Here is a 23904-nt window from a genome sequence, read left to right as displayed (position 1 = left end):
GAATTGCCCGCTCCCTGCCTCTCACAGGCTCCTTTTTGTAGAATGCTGGTATTTCAGGACCGCAACCGCCGGTCACGTGCTCCCAACTCTTTACTCTCCGTCTCTCCTGCCCCCTGTTTATTTTTGGAGAGAGCACATTTTTGCTTCTCTCCAGGAGCTATGCGGGGTCCTGCCCCCTCCGTCCGTCAGGCGGCAGCCCCAGCAGGCTGTGCTCATTTCCCACACTCGGAGACGTGACTCCAGCTTTCAAGAGAGAACGGGCGGGATGCGCTTGCTGCCTGTGGGCTCCCGTCACCCGTTCCTATTTCTGGCCCTCATAGTGCTGCACATTTTAAGACTCTGTCCTTCTTAAGGCGAGTTTGGATACTGTTACCTGGCAGTAAATCTGCCCAAATTGGAAATGGGTTTCCCAGCAGATGGTCTTGGGGCTATGCCTCTGACTTCCAGAAGCAGAGCAATGTGAAGGAGACACAGGACTTCTGAATTCTGGAATCGAGTCTTCATTCTGGCCTTTAAGATCGCTTGAGCTGTCCCCTCCTTACCCATCCAGGGTGGGGGTTTTTGTTTGTTTTGTTTAATTTGTTTTCCCTCCTCCTAACACAGGCATAGCCTACAGACTTCTTCCAAAGTCATGACTCAGACGGATTGGTAATGTCTTCCCAAGTGCGTGGATAAGGGAGGATTTTAGTTAGAGTTGCTGGGCTCCATGAAGAAAAAAAAAATGCCCCTACTGACTGTCTTAGCCTGCCTCCAGTGTAAGTTTTTAGTTAAGAGGATGGAGCAAGAGTAAATTCCTTTTCCTTTAAATGCTGGGGTCATTACACAGAGAACTCAGGCACAAAAGAGTTGAGGGCACATAAATCATACATTCATGTCTTCTTGTCTTCCCCAGACCTGATGGGCAGGAGAGGGAAGCACCCCTGGCCCCAAACGAAGGGCCCATAGCTGAAGGGTTCCAACCTTTCACCACTCCAGGCAGGGACTGGATCCCTGACAGTTCAGCTGGGGAGCGCTTGCAGGCCCCTGACATCCCCCCACATCTCATCTGTCACCTCAGAAATGGGGGAAGCAGAGTTCTGGCAGCTGGTTCTAAAAGGAGCTACAGGAGGGCCATGGCCTACGAGTGGGTCCTGTGTTTCAGATCAGCCTGGGAGAAAGCCATGGCATTCTTTTTGAAACAGGGCTTACTGGGTATTTAGATGTCATTGTAGCTCTTAGGAAGATCAGCCAGGCTCTCAGGGGCTGGACTGTCTGTGCAAAGGACCTGCCAGACCTTCTAAATTATATTGCTGAAAGTCCGTTATCTCCTTACATTTCAGACAAGGTCATTTGCACCTGCTGTCGAATTGCTGCATTGTGACCGGGTTGTCTCAGCTTCCTCTTATGGCCTGCATTGTAAAAGGATAGATGCCAGGCTGCTCAGACCGCCCCCTCTCCCGGGAGAGTTTTCCCAGGGACTCCTACAACTATGATGATTGGTTACTAGCATTTGCTGCAACCCAAGTATTATGTGCTATTCTGGAATCCCTATACCTTGCATCTGGTTCCTTCAGAAATGCTTTGCCTTTTCATGTCTCTTTATATTTCACATCCATAAAGCTTCCTTGCCCTCTCCAAGGGTCTTCGGCACTTCCTGGCCTGGCACAGTTCTATTTCATCTTCGGTTGTGTCCTGAGTTCTGTCTGAATGAGACAGGAGAGAGTGTTCCAGTAAAACCACCAGAGGTGGAAAGAAGACTGCAAAATTTCCTCAGCTTCGCCCTTGGACCATGGATGCGCCTGTCCCTGGAGTAGCTCCCTGCCCCCGTCCCTGACTCGTGTGTCCCACGTCCGCTGTGGCCCCTTAACTTCCCCAGTGGCCCCGACGTGCCACCACATAGAGTTCATATACATCTGATATACACCGAATTTGGCCTCTTTTCTGCCTCACGGAACAGAAGTAACATTTGAGGACAGAGGTAACGTCTACTTTTCCTGTCTCACCCAGTGCACATAGGACCGTGCCCGGCTCCCTACATGGGGAACAAAGGTGAATTCTGGGGAAGAGCCTTGATCACTTCAGAGTGGCTAATTAAGTCTCTTTCATCTAGATAGGGTGTCTGTGTGTAGCCATAACAAGACTCATGGTAGGGAGTATTAAAAAAAATGTTTTTACCCTGGGACCCAGAGTGCTAGACTGAACGTAAGGATTCCCCATGAGGAAGGAGACAGCCCCGGCTTCACGCCCAGGCCCTAGTTTGCAGAGAGCATGTTCTACCTGCCCCTCGGGTCTCCCTTCTGCCCCGTGCGCTCTCCCAAGGTTGGCCGAGACCCCCAGTGGGGAGTGCGGAGAACAGTCGTCGCCTCAGTCCCACTTTGCCCAGAGAACTTCTTGGCCTCTCATGGGGGAGTAGCTTACGTGGTTTTTACGGCATCCTGTCAACCCTTGAAGTCTTTAGTTACTTGTGAAAATACCCTGTGATTTTGGAACCAGTTTTCCAGTCCCATCAGACGCGGAGCTATGGCTCTTCTGTGGGGATCTTTTTGCTTTGAAGCTGCCGTCCTAATGCAGCAGCTGGTACCATTTTGTAATGGGAGGAGCATGAGAGAAAGTGTGTCTTTGTGCTTCCTTTGGCCGGAAGGGATTTGTTCTCATCCCCCCAATAGCCATGGCTTCCTGGGATTTGCGGTTAAAGGAGATGAAGCCGGTCATTTTGGTTTTTAGAATCTTAGGGAGCTTTATTAACCACACAATGTCCCTTAGTAGTCCGAGTGACAGCTCAGGCCAGGCTCAAAGGAGTCTTTTTTTTTTTTTTTCTTTTTCTTTTTTCTAAAGGGTAGGGTATTTTATGACCCACAGTCTGAGCTTTCATATATGGACGTGAGTAATAAGGATGACGACGGCGATGGTAACAGGGAAGATGGAGTACCGACGTGCCCGGCGCCGCTCTGAGTACTTGCTGTGAAGGCACTGATTTAGTCCCACAGTTTAGCGGTTACTCAAAGGAGTGCCTTTTGACAGAAGTGTCTGTTGCTTGTGCTTCTGCCGGGATCAGGAGACTAGTAGCGGGAGCCCTCCAGTGCCACGCAGGTCCCCTGCCTTCTTGTGGACTCTCTGCAGCTCCCAGCACTGGGAAGGTGCCAGGCAGGCTCGGACACCCCAACCTTGTGGCACCTTGGGTTTGACTTGGTTCATTCTGTGCTTCCCAACATCCAGAGCCAAGGCAAGAAAGCCCAGCTCTGAGGGGCGTAGCTGGGGGTCACATGCCCAGGTGCCTGTCAGGGGTGGGGGTGGGCGGTCAGCTTCGGGGAGTGAAGGGCGAGGGGTAGGACAGACGCTCCTTCAGTGTGCGCACTGAGGTCGCAAGGTCAGCTCACACTCCCGGCCAAGACACATGCTCTTGCCCACTTTGCTCAAAACGGCTGACCTAGCTTTCCCGTTCCCACTTCTGCTGGACACAGGAACGCAGGATTCTGCCCTGGAAGAGAAACAGCAGCACAGGAGGGATACTAGTAAGCGGCAGCTGGCATTGACTTTAGCAGGACGGAGGCAGAGAGGGAGAGTGGGGACTTGGGCCACCTGGAACGCGCAGGTCCTGTCTTCAGGGACAGCTGCCACTCATACTCAGCCCCACTGTTATTGGCTCTTACAGTTTTTCGAGAGAAGCTGGAAAATGACACTTTGTGTAGAAATCGCCCAGTTTTTACAGTGGTAGCCTAAATTTAAAAATAAAAACACACCAAGAAGCCACTGTCTGTCCGCACACAACGTGCGGCTACACATCTGTGACTTCCACATTCAGGAATATTCATTATCACAAGGTGGTCCTGTTCTTGGGTGGAGAAGCGTGGGATGTCACCTGCAGAAGCCCAGGGGTATTGCCTGTAGGCCAGATTGCCTTCGGACATCCTCAGAGGGGCCCCGTGTGGTTCTGTTCTCTTTAACCTATCAGGTCTCCCCAGCACAGTGCTTTACACGCAGTAGGAGGTCGACAGGGCAAGATTGTCATTTTCTGCTTATACAACTTTGGTTTTTGGCACTTCAGGGTTTTTCTGATTCCCGCTGGTCCTTATAGTTGGTCCTTATAGTATATGCTCATGCCGTCCGAACAGCCTAGCCTCTGAGCCTCAGTTCTGGAGTGCTGGGACAGACGTATCCATTGGTTCCAGCGGGGTCATACTGGTGCACCCTGGTTCAGTCAGTGTCTCAGGGCACTGGGGGTCTTGGACTAGAAGGCTTCCCCTCATGGCCTCGGGGTGGGTGAGTGTGGGTGGCAGGGACAGCAGATAAGGGTGTGTGGAGTGGGAAGCACCAGTGAGCATCTCTTGGTCTCTCTTCTTTGGATATCCCTCTGGTAGAGACAAATAACAGCTTGTTCACTTCGGCATTTTCGGCATTTCTAACAGAGTCCCCCCACATAGCTCCATTACCTGCTTCTGGCAAAGAAAAGTCAAGTTTGTTTTCTCTAAAGCTCCGCTTACCATTTCCTGGGAGCTGAGTTGGATACAGGCATCCTGGGGCTTGATTTCTTCTCAGTTAGCCTTTTCCAGCAGGTTCTGGCTCACTCTGAAGAAAGTCCCGTGCTACGCGAGAAGCCAGAAAGGAAATGTATCTTGGTGCAAAATAAAATATCGAAAGTATAAATGTATTTTGGCATGTTGAGAGGATGTTTTCTTTAAAAGTTACAAGTTAGGCTTTAAGTGATCAACTTGAAGGATGTTGCAATGCCACATTTTAGTTCAAGGTTCTGCAAACCACATCCTTGCTGCTAAATTGGCCCACTGCTTATTTTTATAAAGTTTTATTGGAACACAGAGACACCCGTTTGTTCACTTATGGTCCATAGCTCTTTATTGCCTTACAGTATCAGAATTGATTTGGAACAAAGGCTGTGTGGCCTGCAGAATCAAAACTACTCGACCCTCCGTAGAAAAAGTTGGCCAACCCATGTTTTAAGTCCGTTCATCAAAGTATCTCTTAAGACTGAGAATTATAATTACATGCCATTGTTAGAATAAGGAAATTGATACTTCAAAAAACAGTCCTAGGGGAATGCTGGGGAATGGAAAGTAGGAAGTGTTCTTTGCTCTTTTATCCAACTTGACTGACTCAGTGGATTGCTTGACATCCCCTCGGTGTTTCCAGTTGAGATATGCTGGACTGGAATGCCTGCACTTAGGCTCCTGAATGCATCCTTGGCAAGTGACTCCTCTTCCCTAAGTAATCTGAGTAGATTTGTAACCCACCCATTTAATTTATGTCTGTTAAGCAAACCTTCGTCTTACATCTTTATTACCTTTCAGTTTTTAAAAGTAATATAAGGTGATTATAAAAAAAAAATTAGACCATGCACAACAACACAAAGAAGGGACTAAAAAAATTGCCCACAGTTCTGTCCCTGGAATCCCCTCTCATTCATGTACTTGTAGCTAGTTAACACTAGATACCATGTATTAAAAATCTTTTCCTCAAATTGGAAGCATATACCTATTGTTTTACAATAGGTTTTTTTAAGAGTTACTACTATATACCGAACATTCTTATCTCATTAAGTATTCTTTTTTACCATAGTTCTTCGTTATTACATAGTATTTTCACATGTGTGTTCCATGATTTATGTAATTTCTTATTGCTGTCTGTTTTGGTTTTGAGTTGTTTACTATTCAGAAACAGCCCTTATGTCTCTCTCTGATTGTTTCTTTGGGATAAATTCCTTGGATTAGAATTGCTGGCTTAAAAAGTATGAAGCATTTCTTTTTTTCCTTTTTTTTTTTAGATTTCTTATTTATTTATTTGAGAGAGAGAGAATGTATTTATTTGAGAGAGAGAGAATGAGAGAGAGCGAGCATGAGAGGGGGAAGGTCAGAGGGAGAAGCAGACAGACCTCCCCACTGAGCAGGGAGCCCAATATGGGACTCGATCCCGGGAATCCAGGATCATGACCTGAGCTGAAGGCAGTCGTTCAACCAACTGAGCCACCAAGGCGGCCATCTAAGGCTTTCAGTAGACTCTGCCATCCAGGTCTTGCCCTGTGGATCTTGCTTTTACACACCCACCCAAAGGGCTTGAAAGCATCCAGATTTTGAAAGTAAATAGAAAGGTTACTGTATTTTTATTGGGAAGATTTTTTTTTTTTAAATGACAGGTTTCTTTTTTTTTTTTTTTTAAGATTTTATTTATTTATTTGACAGACAGAGATCACAAGTAGGCAGAGAGGCAGGCAGAGAGAGGGGTGGAAGCAGGCTCCCTGCTGAGCAGAGAGCCCGATGCGGGGCTCAATCCCAGGACCCTGAGATCATGACCTGAGCCGAAAGCAGAGGCTTTAACCCACTGAGCCACCCAGGCGCCCCGGGAAGATTTTGATAGAATATTGGTTGAGGTGGCCTCAGCGTCATCCCCTGCGTGCATGAATACCAATGGTGAGTGACTGTGATTTTGGCTTCTTGTCCCCTTTCAGGCTCCCCCTCCCAAACCACCCCGCAGGCAAGGAGGCTGGGCAGATGACTCCGTGAAGTCTTCAAAGTAAGTGCCAGCAGCTCGTGAGTGTGGACATGGGCGCTTGGCTCTTGGGTTGTTTTTCTTTAATTTTTTTTAGAACAGCTCTCTTGAGGTATAATTCTTATTACATGTAATTCACCCATTTAAAATGTATAAGTCAGTCATTCTTGGTGCCCTAACAGAATTGTGCTACCAACACCACAGTCAATTTTAAACTTTTTTTTTTAAGATTTTGTTAATTTATTTGAGACAGTGAGAGAGTACAAGCAGTAGGGAAGGGCAGAGGGAGAGGGAGAGCAGACTCCCCACTGAGCAGAGAGCCTGATGCGGTACTTGATCCCAGGACCCCGGGGTCATGACCTGAGCAGGAGGCAGATGCTTAACCAACTGAATCACCCAGGTGCCCTAGTTTTAGAATATTTTTTTAAAAGACTTTATTTGTTTATTTGACAGACAGAGATCACAAGTAGGCAGAGAGGCAGGCAGAGAGAGAGGGAGAAGCAGGCTTCCTGCTGAGCAGAGAGCCCGATGGGGGCTCGATCCCAGGACCCTGGGATCATGACCTGAGCCAAAGGCAGAGGCTTTAACCCACTGAGCCACCCAGGCGCCCCTAGAACATTGTTATCACCCTCCTGTCAGAGAAACCTGGTACCCATTAGCAGTTATTTCCCATGCCCCCCCAGTCTCCCCAACCCTAGGCAGTCACCATTCTGCTTTCTGTCTCTATGACTGGCCTGTTTAGACATTTCACATACATGGTATCCTACTTTATGTGGTCCTCTATGACTGACTGCTTTCACTTGACCTTATGTTTTCAAAGATCATCCATATTGTAGGAGTCTGTGTTCTTTTTTAAAAACACTGGCATGTTTTAATAGTTGACACTATTGGGCATAGTTGACACATAACATTATATTGGTTTCAGGTGTATAACATAATGATTCAGTATTTGTATATATTGCCAATGAACACCACAATATGCAGTTAACATTCGTAACCATACATGTCACAGAAAAATTTTTCCTTGTGCTGAGAACCTTTAGGATCTACTCTGTTAGCAACTTTCAATTATGCACTACAGTATTATGAACTGTAGTCACCATGTTGTACATGACATCTCCATGACTTACTTATCTGATAACTGGAAGTTTGTACCCTCTGACCCTCATTCTGTGTTCTTTTTTTTTTAAATATATATTTTTAAGATTTTATTTATTTATTTGAGAGAGAGAGAGCATGAGAAGGGGGATGGTCAGAGGGAGAAGCAGACTCCCTGCCGAGCAGGGAGCCCAATGTGGGACTCGATCCCGGGACTCCAGGATCATGACATGAGCCAAAGGCAGTCGCTTAACCAACTGAGCCACCCAGGTGTCCCCTCATTCTGTGTTCTTAAAGTAACTTTCTAAACAGAACAGAATTGCCCGTTAGTCATTGTGGGATTACAGCACTTTGGTCTTTAATCCCTCGCACGAAGTCATAGATGAAAAGTAAACCAGAAAAGCATTATTTACTGCACCAGCAGAGGATGGCTGACTGTCAAGTTTAACTATTTAAGGTAGACTTGGGAAGGGAATTTCTTTTTCTTAAAACACAGACATTACTCTTATCTTGAACTTCTTCAGCACTTGTTGCCTTAAAAATATACTTTTTTTTCTAATTCTTTCCTCCCTTCCTTTCCCCCTCTCTGTCTCACACACATACGCTTTTTCCCCCTGAATCATTTGAAAACAGAAGTCATGGTATTTCACTTCTGAATACTTCAGCACACATCTCTCAAGATTAAGGACATTTTCCAGATGATCACCGTGTAATTCTCACATCCAAGTAATTTCATAATGATTTAATATTTAATAAGAATTTATATTTAAATTTACCCAGGTGTCCCGGAATGTCTTTTATAGCCCCAGGATCCCGTCAGAATTCACACCTTATGTCGGGTAGTTCTGCCTCTTTACATCCAAAATAATTTTTATTTAAGTTTATCTAGATTACATTTGTTTAGATACGTTCATCTGATCTAAAATATCTCTCTTATTCTAAAATAATCCCAATTCCTCCCTTGTTTTCTCAGATGCTGTCTTTTTTGAGGAGTCCTGGCCAGTTGTCTTGTAGAATGTCTTAAATTCTGGTTTTCTCTGATTCCTCATGATCAGGTTCAAATTGTAGGTTTTGGGCAAGAACAGGTGATTTAGTATACTTCTTATCATATCAAAATGGTTTAGAAACACACTCAGAGATATCTCACTGCCATCCTTACTCCCTCCACCTCATTTCTATCCATCCCCTATGGGTAACCTCTTTATTAGCTTCTGGTCTATCCGACCTATACTCTTTTTTGCAGAATTAAACATAAACATATACAATTTTAATTTACTCTTCTTTGTTTCTATATACTAGGATTCAGCAAACTTTTTTTTTTTGAAGATTTTATTTATTTATTTGACAGAGAAACACAGCAAGAGAGGGAACACAAGCAAGGGGAGTGGGAGAGGGAGAAGCAGGCTTTCTGCTGAGCAGAGAGCCTGATGCGGGGCTGGATCCCAGGACCCTGGGATCATGACCTGAGCCGAAGGCAGCCGTTTAATGACTGAGCCACCCAGGCGCCCCGGATTCAGCAAACTTTGACCCACAAGCTAACTGCCAGTTTTTAGAGATCATCTTTTATTGGAAAATGACCCCACCCTTTCATTTTAAAAATTTAGATCTCTGATCCATTCAGAATTAATTCTACTGCATGATGTAAGGTATGGATCAGTTTTATCTGTTTCCATATGGCTATGGTCCCACCACCATTTATTTAAAAATCCATCTTTCTCTGGCAAGTTTAGAAACCACCTGTATCATAATTCTACACCTTCACACATACCTGAGTCTACTTTCGGACTCGTTATTGTGTTCCAGTGGTCTCTCCATTGATTCATTTCCTGGCAAATACCACTCTTTGCTTTATAGAACATAGCACTACTTTCTAGTGCTAACCAAGGAGAAGAAGGTAGCTCTGAAATGTAGGTCTCATGTATCAGTGAGAGTCTCCCAGAGTCGCCCCGTTTTTCTAAGGTATTAGGGGATTTTAGTGCTTGTAATATCTGGAATTTATTTTGAAATATGGAGATGAGACAAACCTTGGATCTGCCTAGAGAACAAAAGGTAATCTCAAAAATGAATATTTTACATGAATATATCAATGACTATATTGACGATTTTTCCAAAGCAAATCAGTTGGCTCCGGGAAAAAGATATTTTTCCATTTCATATGTTACTTTTCAAAGTATTATCTTGTGTGTCTCCTCAGTCTGTGGCCGAGTGCCGACCTCTCTCAATGTTGGGGAACCCAGCACCCACCCTCGAACCTCCTCTCTTCTGTGTCAACACGTACGCTTGCAGGATCTCGACCCAGTTTCGGGAGTTTGACTATCACCTTCACAGCGACACCTCCAAAATATATATCCATCTAGTCCTGTCCCCGAACATCCAGTCATCCAGGTGAAGTTTCCACTTGGATACATGACTCGGTCACAGCATATCTGAATCAGTGCTCCTCCTTGTCACCCCTCCTATCCCAGCCCCTAACCTGCACCTGCCAGAGTCTCCCTCAGATCTCTGTAAATGGTGACTCTGGCCTCCCCCTTACTTCCGACCATAAACTTTGGAATCCTCCTGGACCCCACTTTTCATCTCAGCCCATGTTCGGTCTGTCAGCAAAGCAGGTGAAGTCTGCAGATGAAATACGTCCGTGGTCTGCGCTGCCGGTGCTCGGCTGCGGCCACTGTCATTTCCAGCACTGGCTCGACCGAGAACGTCCTGGACTGGTCTCCCCCTGCATCCTTTCTCCCTCTGTCTTATCTCCACAGAGCCAGAGGGACCTTTGCAAAACACAAGCAAGGTCATTTCCCTTGTCTCTTCGGAGCCCTCCGGTGGGATTCCCCACAGTCCAAGTAAATCCGCAAGTTCCTACCGTGGCTGGCAAGGCTCTCCCTGACCTCAGTTTATAAAAAGTAGCACCCCTCGTCACTCTGTGCTCCCATCTCTTCATGTATCCGTACGTGACGTTCGTGCGTACGTACATGCGTGTGTTTGTGGCTGTGCGTACATGCAGTCTCTTTCTCTCTCCTGTAACATAAGCTTCTCAAGAGGAGACACACTCTTATTTACCTATGCCCAGTCCGTAACCAGTGCTCCGTGACTGCCGACTGAACAAATGAATGATCTCATTGGTGTTTTTGCTCTCAGATCAGGTCACTTTGCTGTCAGTGTGGGAAGTGGAGATCTGGAAGGTTAAAGTGCGGTTGGGAAGGTAATACTCTGTTTGGAGGATGATAAGAGCTGGATGAGGGCAGAGGTGTGAGCCTGGATAGGAGAGGAGCTTTGGGGACCATTGGTCGGATACAGGGCAAAGAAGGGAGGAGCGGCAGGTCCTGCACGGGGATGACTTTGATGACTTGGTTGGGGGCGGTGCCGTCAGGTAGGGAACACAGAAGGGGAGACCTGATTTGTAGGCTGGTGGTGGTCCATGGAGATAATTTTCCACAGTTTGGAAGAGAGGCCAAAAGGGAGGTACAACTTGGTCATCTACACAGATAGAAGCCAAGGGCAGAGCCTTGGATTTGGCTGTTCGGAGGTTACTAGGGGCCTTTGAGAAGGTTACAGTGATTTGCACTGGGGCAGAAGCCATATTCGGGGCTAAAGAGGAACTGAGGTGAAGAAATGGTGATCTTCCTGAGAAAGAAAGGAAAATAGGGGACAATATTTGGGAGGAGAGGTTTGTGTCAAGAACCATGTGTGTCACATGTAGGGAAAGAGAGCTTGCAGGTAAAACAGGAGGGATTGGAAGGAGCAGGATCCTTGGAAGGATAAAACCTTCCAAGAGAGGTCGATAAACCTTGGACAGAAGGAGGCAGGGACGTTTTTCCTCCAAGATAAGAGGGACCTTGGAAAGGCTGGGTAAGCTATCAAGAGAAGCTGGGGGAGTAGGGAGTTGGGGGAGTTTCATTTTGGATTGGCCCTTTGGTTTTCTTCTTTTTCCAAAGTAGAAAGGCAGACGGTTGAGCTTGGTGGAGCCGAGGAGAGCTGGCCTCTGGCAGCAAGGTGGACCAGGCGTGTGGCAGGAAGAGGAGCAGGCCGCTGGCCAGGGGTAGGAGCGGCCATCATTGGGCCACGTCGAGGACCCACCCATTCAGGTTGGAAAGCGTGGCCTCCTGCGCCTCGAGGGGCACTCCAGGGAGGACAGAGTGTGGTTGTGCTTCCTGCCCTGCAAGAGCTTGGGTTCGCATTGGGAAGATCGAGCATTTTTGCTCACGAAAATCAGGAACAACGGAAGGAGCACATTGCAAGTGAGAACCAGTTGGACTGGCTCACACCGGTGACGGGACATCGGAGGAGAGACAGATCACAGAGACTTGGGGTCCCTTGCAGAGGACATGGGGGTCAGGCTGGGTGGACTTGCATGCACAGAGGATCATGAGGAGAACCTTGGTGTACGGAGAAGTGTTGGATAGTAACCTTATTGCTTAGAGCAGGGAATTCATGCTGGAAAGTCATGCACTCAACTTGAATTCTTTCGAAATGATGATAATGGCACTGACTTAGTTCAGGCCGCTAGAACAGAATGCCATCGATGGGGTGACTGAAACAACAAACATGTATCTGTCACCTTGATTGCTAGTTCTGGAAGCCAGAAGTCCAAGGTCAAGTTCCCAGCATGGTCTGGTTCTTGTTGAGGGCCTCTTCCTGGTTATGTCCTCACGCAGCCAGCCTTTGTGTGTATATAGAGAGAAGGAGATCTCGTATCTCTTCATTGTATAAGGGCACCAATCCCAATGTGGGTCCCTTAAGACCTCCTCTAACTCTGATTAGTTCCCAAAGGCCCCACTTCCAAGTGCCATCACGTTAGGGATTAGGGTTTCAGCGTATGAATTTGGGGGGCATATAAACATTCAGTCCACAGCTGTTCCTTATAGGTGCATTGTACCAGCTCTGTTGGGTAGGCTTCATTCTAGAAGGTGGGTACCTCTCTACAAGGGAGGTGGAGGAAAAGGAAGTTTACAGAGGTCTACAGCTGTATCGTTGCCAGTGGGAGGTAGAGGGGCTAATTCCAGATATGGGCCAGGAGCTTATAGCCCAGGGATGTGAATTTCTGGGATTTATTTTATTTGTCTGACACTGCCCAAGATAGAGAGCAGAACGTGTATCACCCGCCACACTGGCTAGAGATTCTGGATGCCAGGACTCCCATGCTCGTCCCCGAGCCGCAGGAAAGGGCCATATTCAGGAATATCCTGGGGCCTATTGGGATCACTACCTTTCCTTCTCCGGGCACCAAAGTCATAGCTATGCCAAAGATTCCATCTGGGGCCCTCATAGCCTGTGGGTCGCTGACTTGGCCATGGAGAATAGAGCTGAACGAGAGGCAACTAGACCCGGTAAAGAGAGGAAGGAAAGGTAGTCTGATTAAGTTTTGTCTCAAAGTGTCTGTTTTTGGGTTTGTCCCTGCATTGATCTGCAAGGGAATGAGGCAAGTAATGGCCCCTCAGGGACTTTCAGGACTTTGCTCTCAATGTCAGCCGTCATTTTCAATCACCCTCTCCCTCCCAGCCATTAATTTTGGCCCAGGATCATGGGGACTTGTCCATCTATCACTCCTAATTGACACTAAATGATCTGTCAGTTTATTGATGAACGGCAGGAGTGGAATTGTCACAATATATTTTACTTTCTAACAACTCCTCCTGACAATTTTACCTTGTCCATCTCACTCTCCTCACATAAATCTCCATTGGCCGCTCATTCCTTCTCCTGGGCTGTTCTGGTGCCAGCACTTCCACACCATCTGCACGCGTCAAGGACATCAAGATGGCGGGAGAACAGCCGAGTGCCAGGCCCGAGGTTGCCCCCTTCCCTCCTCCTTCTCTCTTTCTCTCTCTCTCTCTCTTTTTTAATGGCATAGATGTTCCAAGAATACTAAAGGGCTTCTGTCCTCTCTGTGTGTGTCATTGCCATACCAGAGTGTCTCTACCTTCTTGTTAGCAGTGAATAGTTCATTCTTATTAGGCCACAAAAGTGTGAAAGGCAAAAACTCACAGAGCCTCCGGGTTTCTAGATCTATAAGCACTGTTGCAAACGTGTGTTTTGTCCTCTTGCGCCAGCATTGTGATGGGCTTTCTCTCCCCATGGGAGTCAGTTTCTTAGCACGGAGGGCAGCTTAGCTGGAATTTCTCTACTGGTGTGCCCTGTGCTGCCCGGTGGGTATCAGCATGCCGAGATGTGGGTGCTCAGCCGCGGGGCTGCGGGGCCAGGCCCACGGTTGCCAAGGCCCCTAGGCTGTGACCACATGCGTGGTCTTGTCTGTCACCCGAGTTTTCCATTAAAATGATAGTTGTGTGTGTGTTTTTTTTAATATTTTATTTATTTATTTGAGAGAGAGAACACACAGAGGGAGAGGGAGAAGCAGACTCCTCGCTGAGCAGGGAGCCTGACACAGGACTTGATCCCAGGATCCTGGGATCATGACCTGAGCTGAAGGCAGACACTCAACTAACGGAGCCACCCAGGCGCCCCTACAATGATAGTTTTAAGTGTTTTATGTTTTGAAAAAGTTGAAGGAAGGACTGGAGAGGTAGGTGTGCGTGTGTGTGTGTGTGTGTGTGTGTGTGTGTAGTACTGGGCTTTCTATCTGTGTGTTTATGTGTGTTTGTATGTAGTTACTTAGTGTTAAGAAGGTATACATACAGATACATACATACATACAGATGTGAGAAATCTCTCCTTTATGAGTCCAAGGATAAACAGAGAAGCTTGACCATATAGAAAGAATGTCATTGTTCCCCTCCCTCCTTCCTCTCCTTCTGAAGATAATTTTTATTAACTGATAAGGACTATTTTTGTTTATTAACCATCATTCCATTATCCTGTCTATCAAAATTAAAAATGATCCCTTAATGTCATCTGATATCTAACCATATTCAGATACTTCCATTGTCTCAAAGATGTCTTTTTACAGTTGGATTGTAAAAAGGGCAAATCAAGGTCTACACCTTATATTTAGTGATTCGATGTCTTTAGTCTCCCTTTTGTTCTGTAACAGCCCTGCCTCCCTTTTTCTCCCTTTTTCTTCTTTTTCTTTTTTCTTTTTTCTTTCCTCTCCCTTCCTTCCCTTTTCTTTCTTTCTTTCTTTCTTTCTTTCTTTCTTTCTTTCTTTCTTTCTTTCCTTGTCTCGTGGAATGTCCCACATTCTGGATTTGGCTTGCGCTTCCTGATCATGGTGTTTCGCTTGTTCCTCCATCCTTCACGTTCCTTGTGTAGCTGTAGTTACATCTAGATATAGCAAGTTAGACTCCAGCTCACCATGTTGGCAGGAGTACTTTTAGGGTGGTGCTCTCCCCATCCTGCTGCATCGCACGGGAAAGCACAGGCAGGTGTGAGAGGCGCAGGTGTGCGGGGGCTCCACGTGAGGCAAGGCTGTGATCAATGAGTGGGGCCAGGAATGTGCCCTCCATTTCCGCCCCCCACCAAACTCCCACCTAGAAGTCGTAGTGTCCATGCAGAATTGTGGCCTAGAGCGTGATTTCAATAGAAGGAGTTAAATGATGATTTTCTAATTTTCCCTTAACAAAAATTCTTGTATGAAGAACTTTCTTTTGTCACCTCTTTGGTGACCTGAAATACAGTTCTTGTCTATAATCCTGCCTCCCCCCCACCCCCAGTCTTTATTTCAGAAAGTTTCAAACTTGTAGGAAGGTGGAAAGGCTGGTACAACAAACACCCTTCCGGGTAATGTTTTACCACCTGTGGCTCTTTCTCTTCCCTATTTGTTTTCCTTTTCTCTCTTCTGCTGACCTGTTCGAGAGCTGCAGCTGCCTTAGCACTGGCATTACTAGTAACTAGTCAATGGTTACTTTCCAAGAGATTTTTGTCTATATTTTTTGTTTCTGAGTCTGTAGTGCCCGGCACATTGAGGTGCTCAGTTCATGTTTGATCAATGAGTGAGTTTGGGACTTTTCTTATAGAGCCCCAGTAATTAAAAAGGGACCAAGTATCCCCAGGTCTGTACTTCCAACTATATGATCTTAATCCTTGACCTTCAGATTTTCATTAATAAGCATTATTTTGTTTAGTTTTCAAAACAAAACAAAACAAAACAAATTAGAAATATTGAGAATTTATTTTCCTCATGCTGCCAACCATCACAAGGAACCCGGGATCGGCATGGCGGGACCGGGGGTCCTGGGCACCGTGGGTGAACTTGGTTCTCAGTGAGGTTGGCCATGAGAGATGAGTGTCTAAGATCAGGCGAGATCAGTGAAGAGGTTGCATATGAGCTGATGAGAAGGGAAAGTCCTCAGTAGCTAGTTGTGCACCCATTTCCAGTGGCCGTGCCCAGGGCTTGGGTGCCGCGTCCCTCTTTCTGTGGCTTTTGGATATGCCCACGAGAGCCTCCAGTGTAAACCTCTGTCTCGACTTTCTAGCGTGCTTTCTCATGAATTTATGCAATTCCACTCTGTGGCCTCCAAGACATGGCATATTCAGAAAAGGTAACCTCAGGCCTCAATAGCAGATCTCTTTAATGTACACCTTGTATTCATTTGTTCTGCGTAGGTTCCCAAACAGCAGTTTCTGGCTTTGCTCTCCATCTGTGTTCATAGCCTGGACAGAAAGTTGGTAAAGGAGGGTCTAGATCAGTTTCTATTTTCATTGAACTTGGAGAATTCACAGTTTTTTTTTAATTGGAATTTAATTGCATTGTTTATTGCTGGAAATTACATATGTTCAGTAGGATCTGAAGATGAAATAAAGAACACCTAGACTGTATGCAGTGAAATACGAAGAAAGAAGTGTCCTCTGTGAAGTGGTGGGAGGTGTGGAGTGTGCCCAGCTCCTTCTGTCCCTAGGCCTTGCACACACCTGCACCATTCTGGTAGATTTCATCAGCTTTGGTAGCTGGTTGGTGGGAAGGAGTGAGAATAATAGATAATAACAACAGGACTGTCGTTTCCCACTCAGCCCCACAGTGCACAGCAGTGAGGTCCTTACTAAAGTCACCCTTCAGACAAACTCCTACATCTGAGTCATTGTATAACTTCATGTCATCTTTTGAGACATTAGCACTCTTAAGTGAATCTGGTTTTTATTAATTTATTTTTATATACCTTAGGAATATACATAGCAGAGAATTCGAAGGGTGGGGAGGGATGATAGGAAGCTAAAGTTCTCCTTCCCTGCTCCCCCCCAGCACTCCGTTTCCCTTCGCAGAGGCAACCACTATTCACCAGTATCCTTCCAAAGAGACTCCGTGCATTTATAAGAAATACAGGTTCATATAGTCTTTTATCCCCTTGCATAAATGGTAACATATCTGTTATTTCTTCTTTTTTTTTTAAAGATTTTATTTATTTCTTTGAGAGAGAGAGAGCGCGCATGAAGGAGAGAGGGGCAGGGGGAGAGGGAGAAGCAGACTCCCTGCGTAGCAGAGAGCCTGATGTGGGACTCAGTCCCAGGACCCCAAGATCATGACCTGAACTGCAGGCAAATGCTTAACCAGCTGAGTCACCCACGCGCCCCCATACAACAGTATGTCTTGGTGGTCTTTCTGAATTGCAAGACAGGGTAGAATTGTCTCATTTTTAAGGGCTACGTAGTACTCCAAACTTTCCTATCTCGATCAAAGTAATCCTTAGCTCACCATAGATGTAGTATTCTCCCAGACTGGGAAAGTAGACTTCCCATGTTTATTCATGTACTAAACATAACGTGATTCTGTGGAAAGTATCATAAAAACTTCAGGTAAGGTACATATAGACCCCTTAGGCTAGGGAAAAGATAAGAAGCATGCATGAAGCTTTTTCTCTTTGAGCTTCCGGCGGAGGGCATTTTCACGCACTCCCACTTAGACTGACACAGTGCTGTTCAGTTAAGAGCCAGAGAGATGTTCTGTGTTATAGTCAATGCAGGTTAGAGCCCTGGATGGCTTGTCTAGTGTCACAAAACCAATTTACTTATGCAAATGACTAAATATGAAATAATTGGAATCTTGCAATTCTGTCAAGTGCCTCCCAGTGGAAGGCGATGGCAGTCTGTTCCCGTAAGCCCCCATGTGGAGTAGCATTTGGACACTTCACTTCCCACTCTGAAGAGTGGAGCCGTCTCCCTGACAAGTGGCCCTAGTCAGTCCCCTCCCTGGCGCAGAGGTGAGTACCTGAGGCCCTGAGGTACCTGAGGTACCTGAGGAGGAGGGGAGGAGCGCGTGCCGTGACTTGAGGTGAACTTGTTGTTGACGCTTGTGTACCAGGGAAGGGACCGCTGAGGTCCCCGAGGCCACATGGCATCCAATGGCTGTGTTTCTAAGGGCCTAGGTCAGCAGAACTGCTTCCCAGTTGCCTGTGGGGCGGCCCGTGTGGAGGCCTGGGGGGAGGCTCGCCGAAAGACCCCAAAGCCCAGGCCCTGATCCCCACCTCCCCCTGAGGCTTCTTTCAACTTCCTTTCTGGTCTTCAGCTTTTCTTAACAAGTTAAGCTACTCTTGAATTTCTTTCTTTTTTTTTTTTTTTAGATTGATTTGAGAGAGAATGTCGGGGGGAGAGCAGAGGGGGAGGGAGAGGAAGGGGGAAAAAATCTCGAGCAGACTCCCCGCCAAGTGCACAGCTCAGTCCCACGACCCTAAGATCATGACTTGAGCTGAAACCAACAGTCAGAGGTTCAACCGACGGAGGCGCCCCTTGAGTTTGATGTTTGTAACTGAAAACCGGGAGTGGTTCTGGAGTGAGCTCTCAGCGTGTCCTGTGAAGGCTTTGACTTGTGGCCCTTTGTAGTTTTTCATTCTGCAGAAGTGCAGAGTCTTCCGTGGCCAGAGCTGCTCATTCTGTGGAGCCGGGGGTAGGATCGCAAAGTAAGAGGGTCTCGGAGGGTCAGGGAAGAAATGATAGGCCCGCGGAAGTATCCCTTAGGTAACAGCCAAAAAAACACCGTGTGGTGTGGAATATTCCCGTCTCTCTCTGGATCGTCGCACAGTGCAGAGGTTTTGAAACCGGAAGGTTAGAGCCAGTTTCTTCTCATCTCCTGTCAGAGTCTAGTGTCTCTAGCAGTGCTGGTCCGGGGTCTGCTTGAATCCCTCCATGGCTGGGGAGCTCAGTGGGAGTATACTTTTTAAAAGCCTTTTTTAGTTGTGCAAGGAAGCCAAGAGCACTTTAATGATGTAAAAACTCAAACAAGACAGATAAGGCTAAATTTGCCTGAAACCACCATGTTGTCCAAGGCTAGTTAGCACTCTAGAAGTAACTACTGGTAACAGTTCGTTGGTTAGCTTTTATCAACAATAGATATTCAATATATAATTTTACACAATAGGTATGCTTACTAAAATCTATCTATCTATCTATCTATTTTACGTAACTAGGTTCATATTAAAGGTGTTCTCCTTAATTTTTTTCATTTTTCATTTAGCAGTACATCTGGAGCTCTTTCCATGTTTCTAACTGCAGCATCGTGGTGCCGTGGTGGAGATGTGCTCTTCACTGTCTTGGTGGGCATTGAGGTTATTTCTAATTGTTTTAAAGATTTTACTTATTTATTAGAGAGAGAGAGAGAGAAAGCGAGCATGAGCAGGGGGGAGAGGGAGAAGCAGACTCCTCGCTGAGCAGGGAGCCCAGTGCGGGGCTCGATCCCAGGACCCCGATATCATGACCTGACCTGAAGGCAGTCGCTTAACTGACTGAGCCACCCAGGTGCCCCAGTTATTTCTAGTTTTTATGCCTTTATCAACCCCCTGATTTCTTGTAACAATGTGTCTATAGGAAATTGACAGCTTCACCCTCTGATCAGGATTCTACCTTCTGGGGCCCCATTGTCCAGCCCCCTTATTGAGTAGATGAGAACACACACACACACACACACACACACGTCATTTATTGTGGCTTTTGTGCTGGGCACAGCTAAGCACAGTTGTCTTACTTTATCCTTAAAACAACCCCGTGAGATAGGTACTCTTACTGCCCTAGCTTACAGATGAGGAAGTAGAAGTTCCGGAAGGTTAAGTAACTTGCCCCAAGTCCCATAGCTGGTAAGGAACCAATCAGGGGTTGAGCCTGGGCGTACCAGGCTTCAGGGTCACTCTCTTATTCTCTGTGTCTTGCTGCCTTCTGTTTTTGCGCCCTTGGCCCCTGGTCTAGTACCTTTGCACTCAGTAGGCCCTCGGCAGAGGTTCCGTGAGGACTGTTTGCATGTGGTTCCAGCATCCAGCATGGTCGGCCTGTGGGAAGAGTAACAGGGAGTGAGCACTTGACCTTCACCTTCTCTGGCCTACGTGTGTGCAGAGCTGTGCTCCAGCCAGCCGCCGGGCCCCAGGAAGGTGAGTGCAAAGGATGCAGCCTGCACTTAGGGACCTGAGCTAAGGCCAGGCCAGTCCTGCCACTGAAAGGCCTAATTAGGCTCATCATTAAGTTCAATTAGGCATTGGAAATGATCATTCCTTCTAACCCCGCGGTGCCCTCCAAGAACTGGATCCATTCCCAGGCAGGTGCTCGAGAGCCGGTTCTAGTTACCGCTGCCTCGGCAGCCCCGCCTCTGGTTTCAGGCCTCTGAATCCTTTTCGAGACTGAGGGCAGAATAATCCAGATTAGCCCAGAGCGGGGTGCCCTAAGTACTTGTGAAAGACAGGCCATTTCCTGAGCTCATTTCTGGCCGCCCTCCTTTCTTAGGGCCACTAACCCTTTCCCCAGGCACCTATTAGGAGTTGGGATGTCTGCCTGTGTTCTAGTCCCCTTCTGCCACACACACACACACCGTGTCACCTCAGGGCAAGTCGTGTGGACTCCTGGGGTGGAGGCTCCCTGAGGGGTCCGAACTGGGTGATCTCCGAGTTCCCTTTTCAGCACTGGATTTGATCCTGGGAAATCCCAAGTGCGTAAGCCTTGGGGTATGCCAGCTTTCTTCTCAGGGGCACTGAACGGGGAGAGAGAGGAGGAGAGGGCCAGTGTAAGTCTGCTAGCTCAACACCCTCGTGCTCTGTCTCTTCTGCGTTAAAGCAAAGTGGTCTCACAGGCCCTCCAGAACTCAAAAGGGACATTTGAACTTCTGAAAGATGCTTTCTGGACGGTTACTTGAAACATTTTAGTTTCAAAATCACTGCCTTGAAATGAAGCAGCTGACAGACACTGAGGCAGAGAAGTCCTTCCAGGCACAGAGGCTGGGTGTGCAGCCTGAATGTGTCACAGTGAGTTTGGAATGAACAGGCCTGTGTGACTAAAGCCCAGGGTTTGCCTAGAGAAGGGGATGGAAATAGGTGAGGTAGAAACGGGCTTGAGTGCAGGACCTTGAACTCCGGGCACATGGTTAATTATTTAGAGAACAAGGAGCCACTGAAGTGTTGACAGATATGTGACCAGTGGTGTGAGGGACACATTATAACACCTCTTCTGAATGCCCTTTTTTTAAAAAAAAGATTTTATTTATTTGAGAGAGAGAGAGAGAGTAGGAGAGCACCAAGGGAGAGGGAGACCAGCCTCCCCACCAAGCGGAGAGCCTGAGGCAGGACTCGATCCCAGGATCCCGAGATCATGACCTGAGCCAAAAGCAGACGCTTAACCGACTGAGCCACCCAGGCACCTCCGAATGCCTTTTTGATGTTTCATGGTTTGGGATATTTGCAGGAATAAAAACACCCATTTCTCCTCATGTGGAATCATCTTAAAGGTGGTCTCCTCTCCTTCCTTGATAGCAGAGCATTCTCTTTTTAGACTAGACAAAGCTGTGGAGAGAGTCTGCTCATTTTTTTCTCCCTAAGTTGGATGCCTTTTTTCCCAGCAGATTTCGGTGATGTTGCTCATTCCTATCCTGAGATTACACTGTTCTGTATCTGATTCAAATGCTCGCTTTCTTTTAGGAGACCATATGCTTAACTAGATATAATTGTGTGAGGTTCGTTTTTCCACGGGATCTGTGTTCCTTCTCAATTAGGATGACCTCTCACTTGCCACTGGTTGTGCTGTATTGGTTGAGATTGCATTTGTATCTGCAAGCAACAGGGAACCCCACAACCCCTCTCTTTTAAGCAGAGGCTTAAAGGGAAAGAGGTTTGTCTCAGGAAACAAGAGGTCCAGGCCCCACAGTGTGAGGCCGGTGTGGCAGCTCCATGGTGATGATAGGGATGGAACTCTTTCCATCCTCCTGCCCACCATCCTTCACATTTGGGCCTTCATCCTCATGTTCATGCCTCATGGTTATATGATGGCTGCTGTACCTCCAGGCCTCACCTCTGTTTTCCAGCTAAGAAGAAGGGAGAATGACATGGACGTGAAGACATAGGGCTGTTTCTTAGCAGGAATTTGTCTTTTGGAGGAGACAGAATGGGGGGATATACTTTTCAGGGACTGCCATGTCTTTCTCATTGGTCAGAAATGTGGTGTATGCCTACCCCTCAATGTGAAAGAGGTTATGGAATTTATTATTTTCAGTTGGGCTTGTTGCCAACCCAAACAAAATTAAGGTTTGAATCCAGAAGAAGTTTGAGAAAGGACTTCGGGGTAGGTACCACGTTGTTTTCTGTGGCCAGCCCCATCTGTGGAAGAGCTGTAGAAGTCACTGTGTGAGACCGTCCTATCATCAAGACTGTGTTGTGTGACATAGAGGGTCAGGTGTGCTAAGGAGCCTAGAAACAATTTCATTGAATTCTGGAAGCTTCCCAGCAGTGAGGAATGCTTTCGAAAGGATTTGAAAGCCAGAACAAGTTGCCTTTTAGACAGGGATCAATGGAATTGGCTGAAATGAAAGAAGGGAACCAAAATGCAGAGAAAATAAAGCAGGAGATGGGAAACAGGAGAGAGAGGGGTGTCTGCTGAAAAACCCAGAGGTTAACGCTGAAGGCGAAGTTAATATTGTTGTAGGAAGCAGGGTCCAGCTGGTGGAGAGGCCCTGGGAGTCAGGCAGAGTGTTTCTCCTGTGAGGATGGGAGGCACCATCCAGGCCAGGGGGTGAGGGCGGGCTGCTGGTCATGTCTACTGAGGGCTCCAGGCAAGTTCAGCAAGGGGCAGCAGGAATGTGGGAAGCGGGGATGGGGAACAAGGGCTCTAGAAGCAAAGAGTACGGAGCAGCTCAGCTGGGCAGACCTAGCCAGCACCCACCTCAGGGCTGGTGTTCACTTGCAGGAGCGAGGAGGAGAAAGACAGTGTGTCCAGCCTGGGCAGTGATCAGCAGCATAGGGAGTAGAGACTGGGGTGAGAATAATAACACAGTTATAATAATAATGTTGGCAGCAGCCACTGTTCACTGAGCACCTCCTGTGTGCCATGTACTTTGCTAAATGCTTTGCATGAATTAGCTCGTTGGAATCTTTGAACCACCCTGTGAAGCAGAATGTGGTGGTATCACCGATTTGTAGTTTTTCGTGGCTTGCCTGAGAGCACACGGCTAGTGAACGGTGAAACTCTGCTTTGAACCCTCTGACTCCAGAGCCCCACTCGGTTGTTGGTTTTAAGCCCCATCAGAGCCCAAGATCAGAGCTTAGCACCCACACATAGGCTGGCTGGATCCCAAGTGGCTGAGCCCGGGGCTCTAAGTCCTCTGGGACCCAGAGGACAAAGGGCTGCTTTCTGGGGAGCTCGATTTGGAGGTATGGAGGGCTCTGCACGACCAGGCAGACATCCTCTTTCCAGCTGCTCAGAGTGGAAAGGAAGTAGAGAGGAGTCCTAGTAGGCAGGAAGAAAACACCAGGAACGTTAAGACTGGGTTAACTGTACAGGAGAGGAGGGTGAAGGGAACGTAAATTTCCCTGTGCAATTGGGAAGGTAGTGGCTGGTTTTGACGATCCCTAAGGAACAAGAGGGGAGGACCGAGAGGAAAAATGTGCTACATTTCTGATGTAGGAAGGGAGTTCGTGTTTATCGTCTCTAAAAATGATTGAACAGGGGCACCTGGGTGGCTCAGTCCTTTAAGCGGCCGACTCTTGGTTTTGGCCCGGGTCGTGATCTCAGGGTTCTGAGACTGAGCCCCACCACAGGCTCCACGCTCAGTGCTCAGTCTGCTTGAGATTCCCTCTCTCCCTCTGCCCTCCCACTACTCGTTTCTCTTCCTCTCTCTCAAATACTTTTTGAAAGGATTGAATCAAGGAAAGAGGGTTTCCTTCCTCCTTTCGCCCCTCCTCCCTTCCTTTTTTGTTTGTTTTTCCTTGCCATGTTAACTTTGGGATCTCCAAACCAGTACATCCCATTAATTGGAATTTGGGGGCCAGAAAAAACAGTTCCAGGGGAGGGGCTGCTGGGGGGAAGTGGTCAGGCTAGGGAATGGTATAAATGGGGAACAGTGGGGCAGGGTCACTGTCATTCACAGAGCTGAGGAGACACCTGGGAAGTCATGATGGAGTGCGGGGCCCCTTCAGTTTAGAGAGGGAGAAATGAGTGAGGCTGGGCTGCTGCAGGGACTCAGGTATAAAATCTTAGAGTTAGAAA

At 47.2% G+C, this 23904-nt stretch overlaps 1 protein-coding gene across 1 annotated transcript in view; it reads left to right on the top strand.

Annotated features, from left to right (window-relative positions):
• The window catches only part of IFT43 (intraflagellar transport 43), an 80464-nt gene that overhangs the window by 24373 nt on the left and 32187 nt on the right, over positions 1 to 23904 (top strand). Inside the window, exon 3 of the mRNA XM_080808856.1 lies at positions 6437 to 6501. Within this exon, the coding sequence (XP_080664982.1) occupies positions 6437 to 6501 (65 nt within the window). The remainder of the gene's footprint in view (positions 1 to 6436; positions 6502 to 23904) is intronic.

Source organism: Martes martes (assembly GCF_963455335.1).
Source record: "Martes martes genome assembly, chromosome: 7".
NCBI classification, from domain to species: domain Eukaryota; kingdom Metazoa; phylum Chordata; class Mammalia; order Carnivora; family Mustelidae; genus Martes; species Martes martes.
The sequence above is the reverse complement of the archived record's forward strand: the minus strand, read 5'-3'. Positions and strand labels throughout refer to the sequence as shown.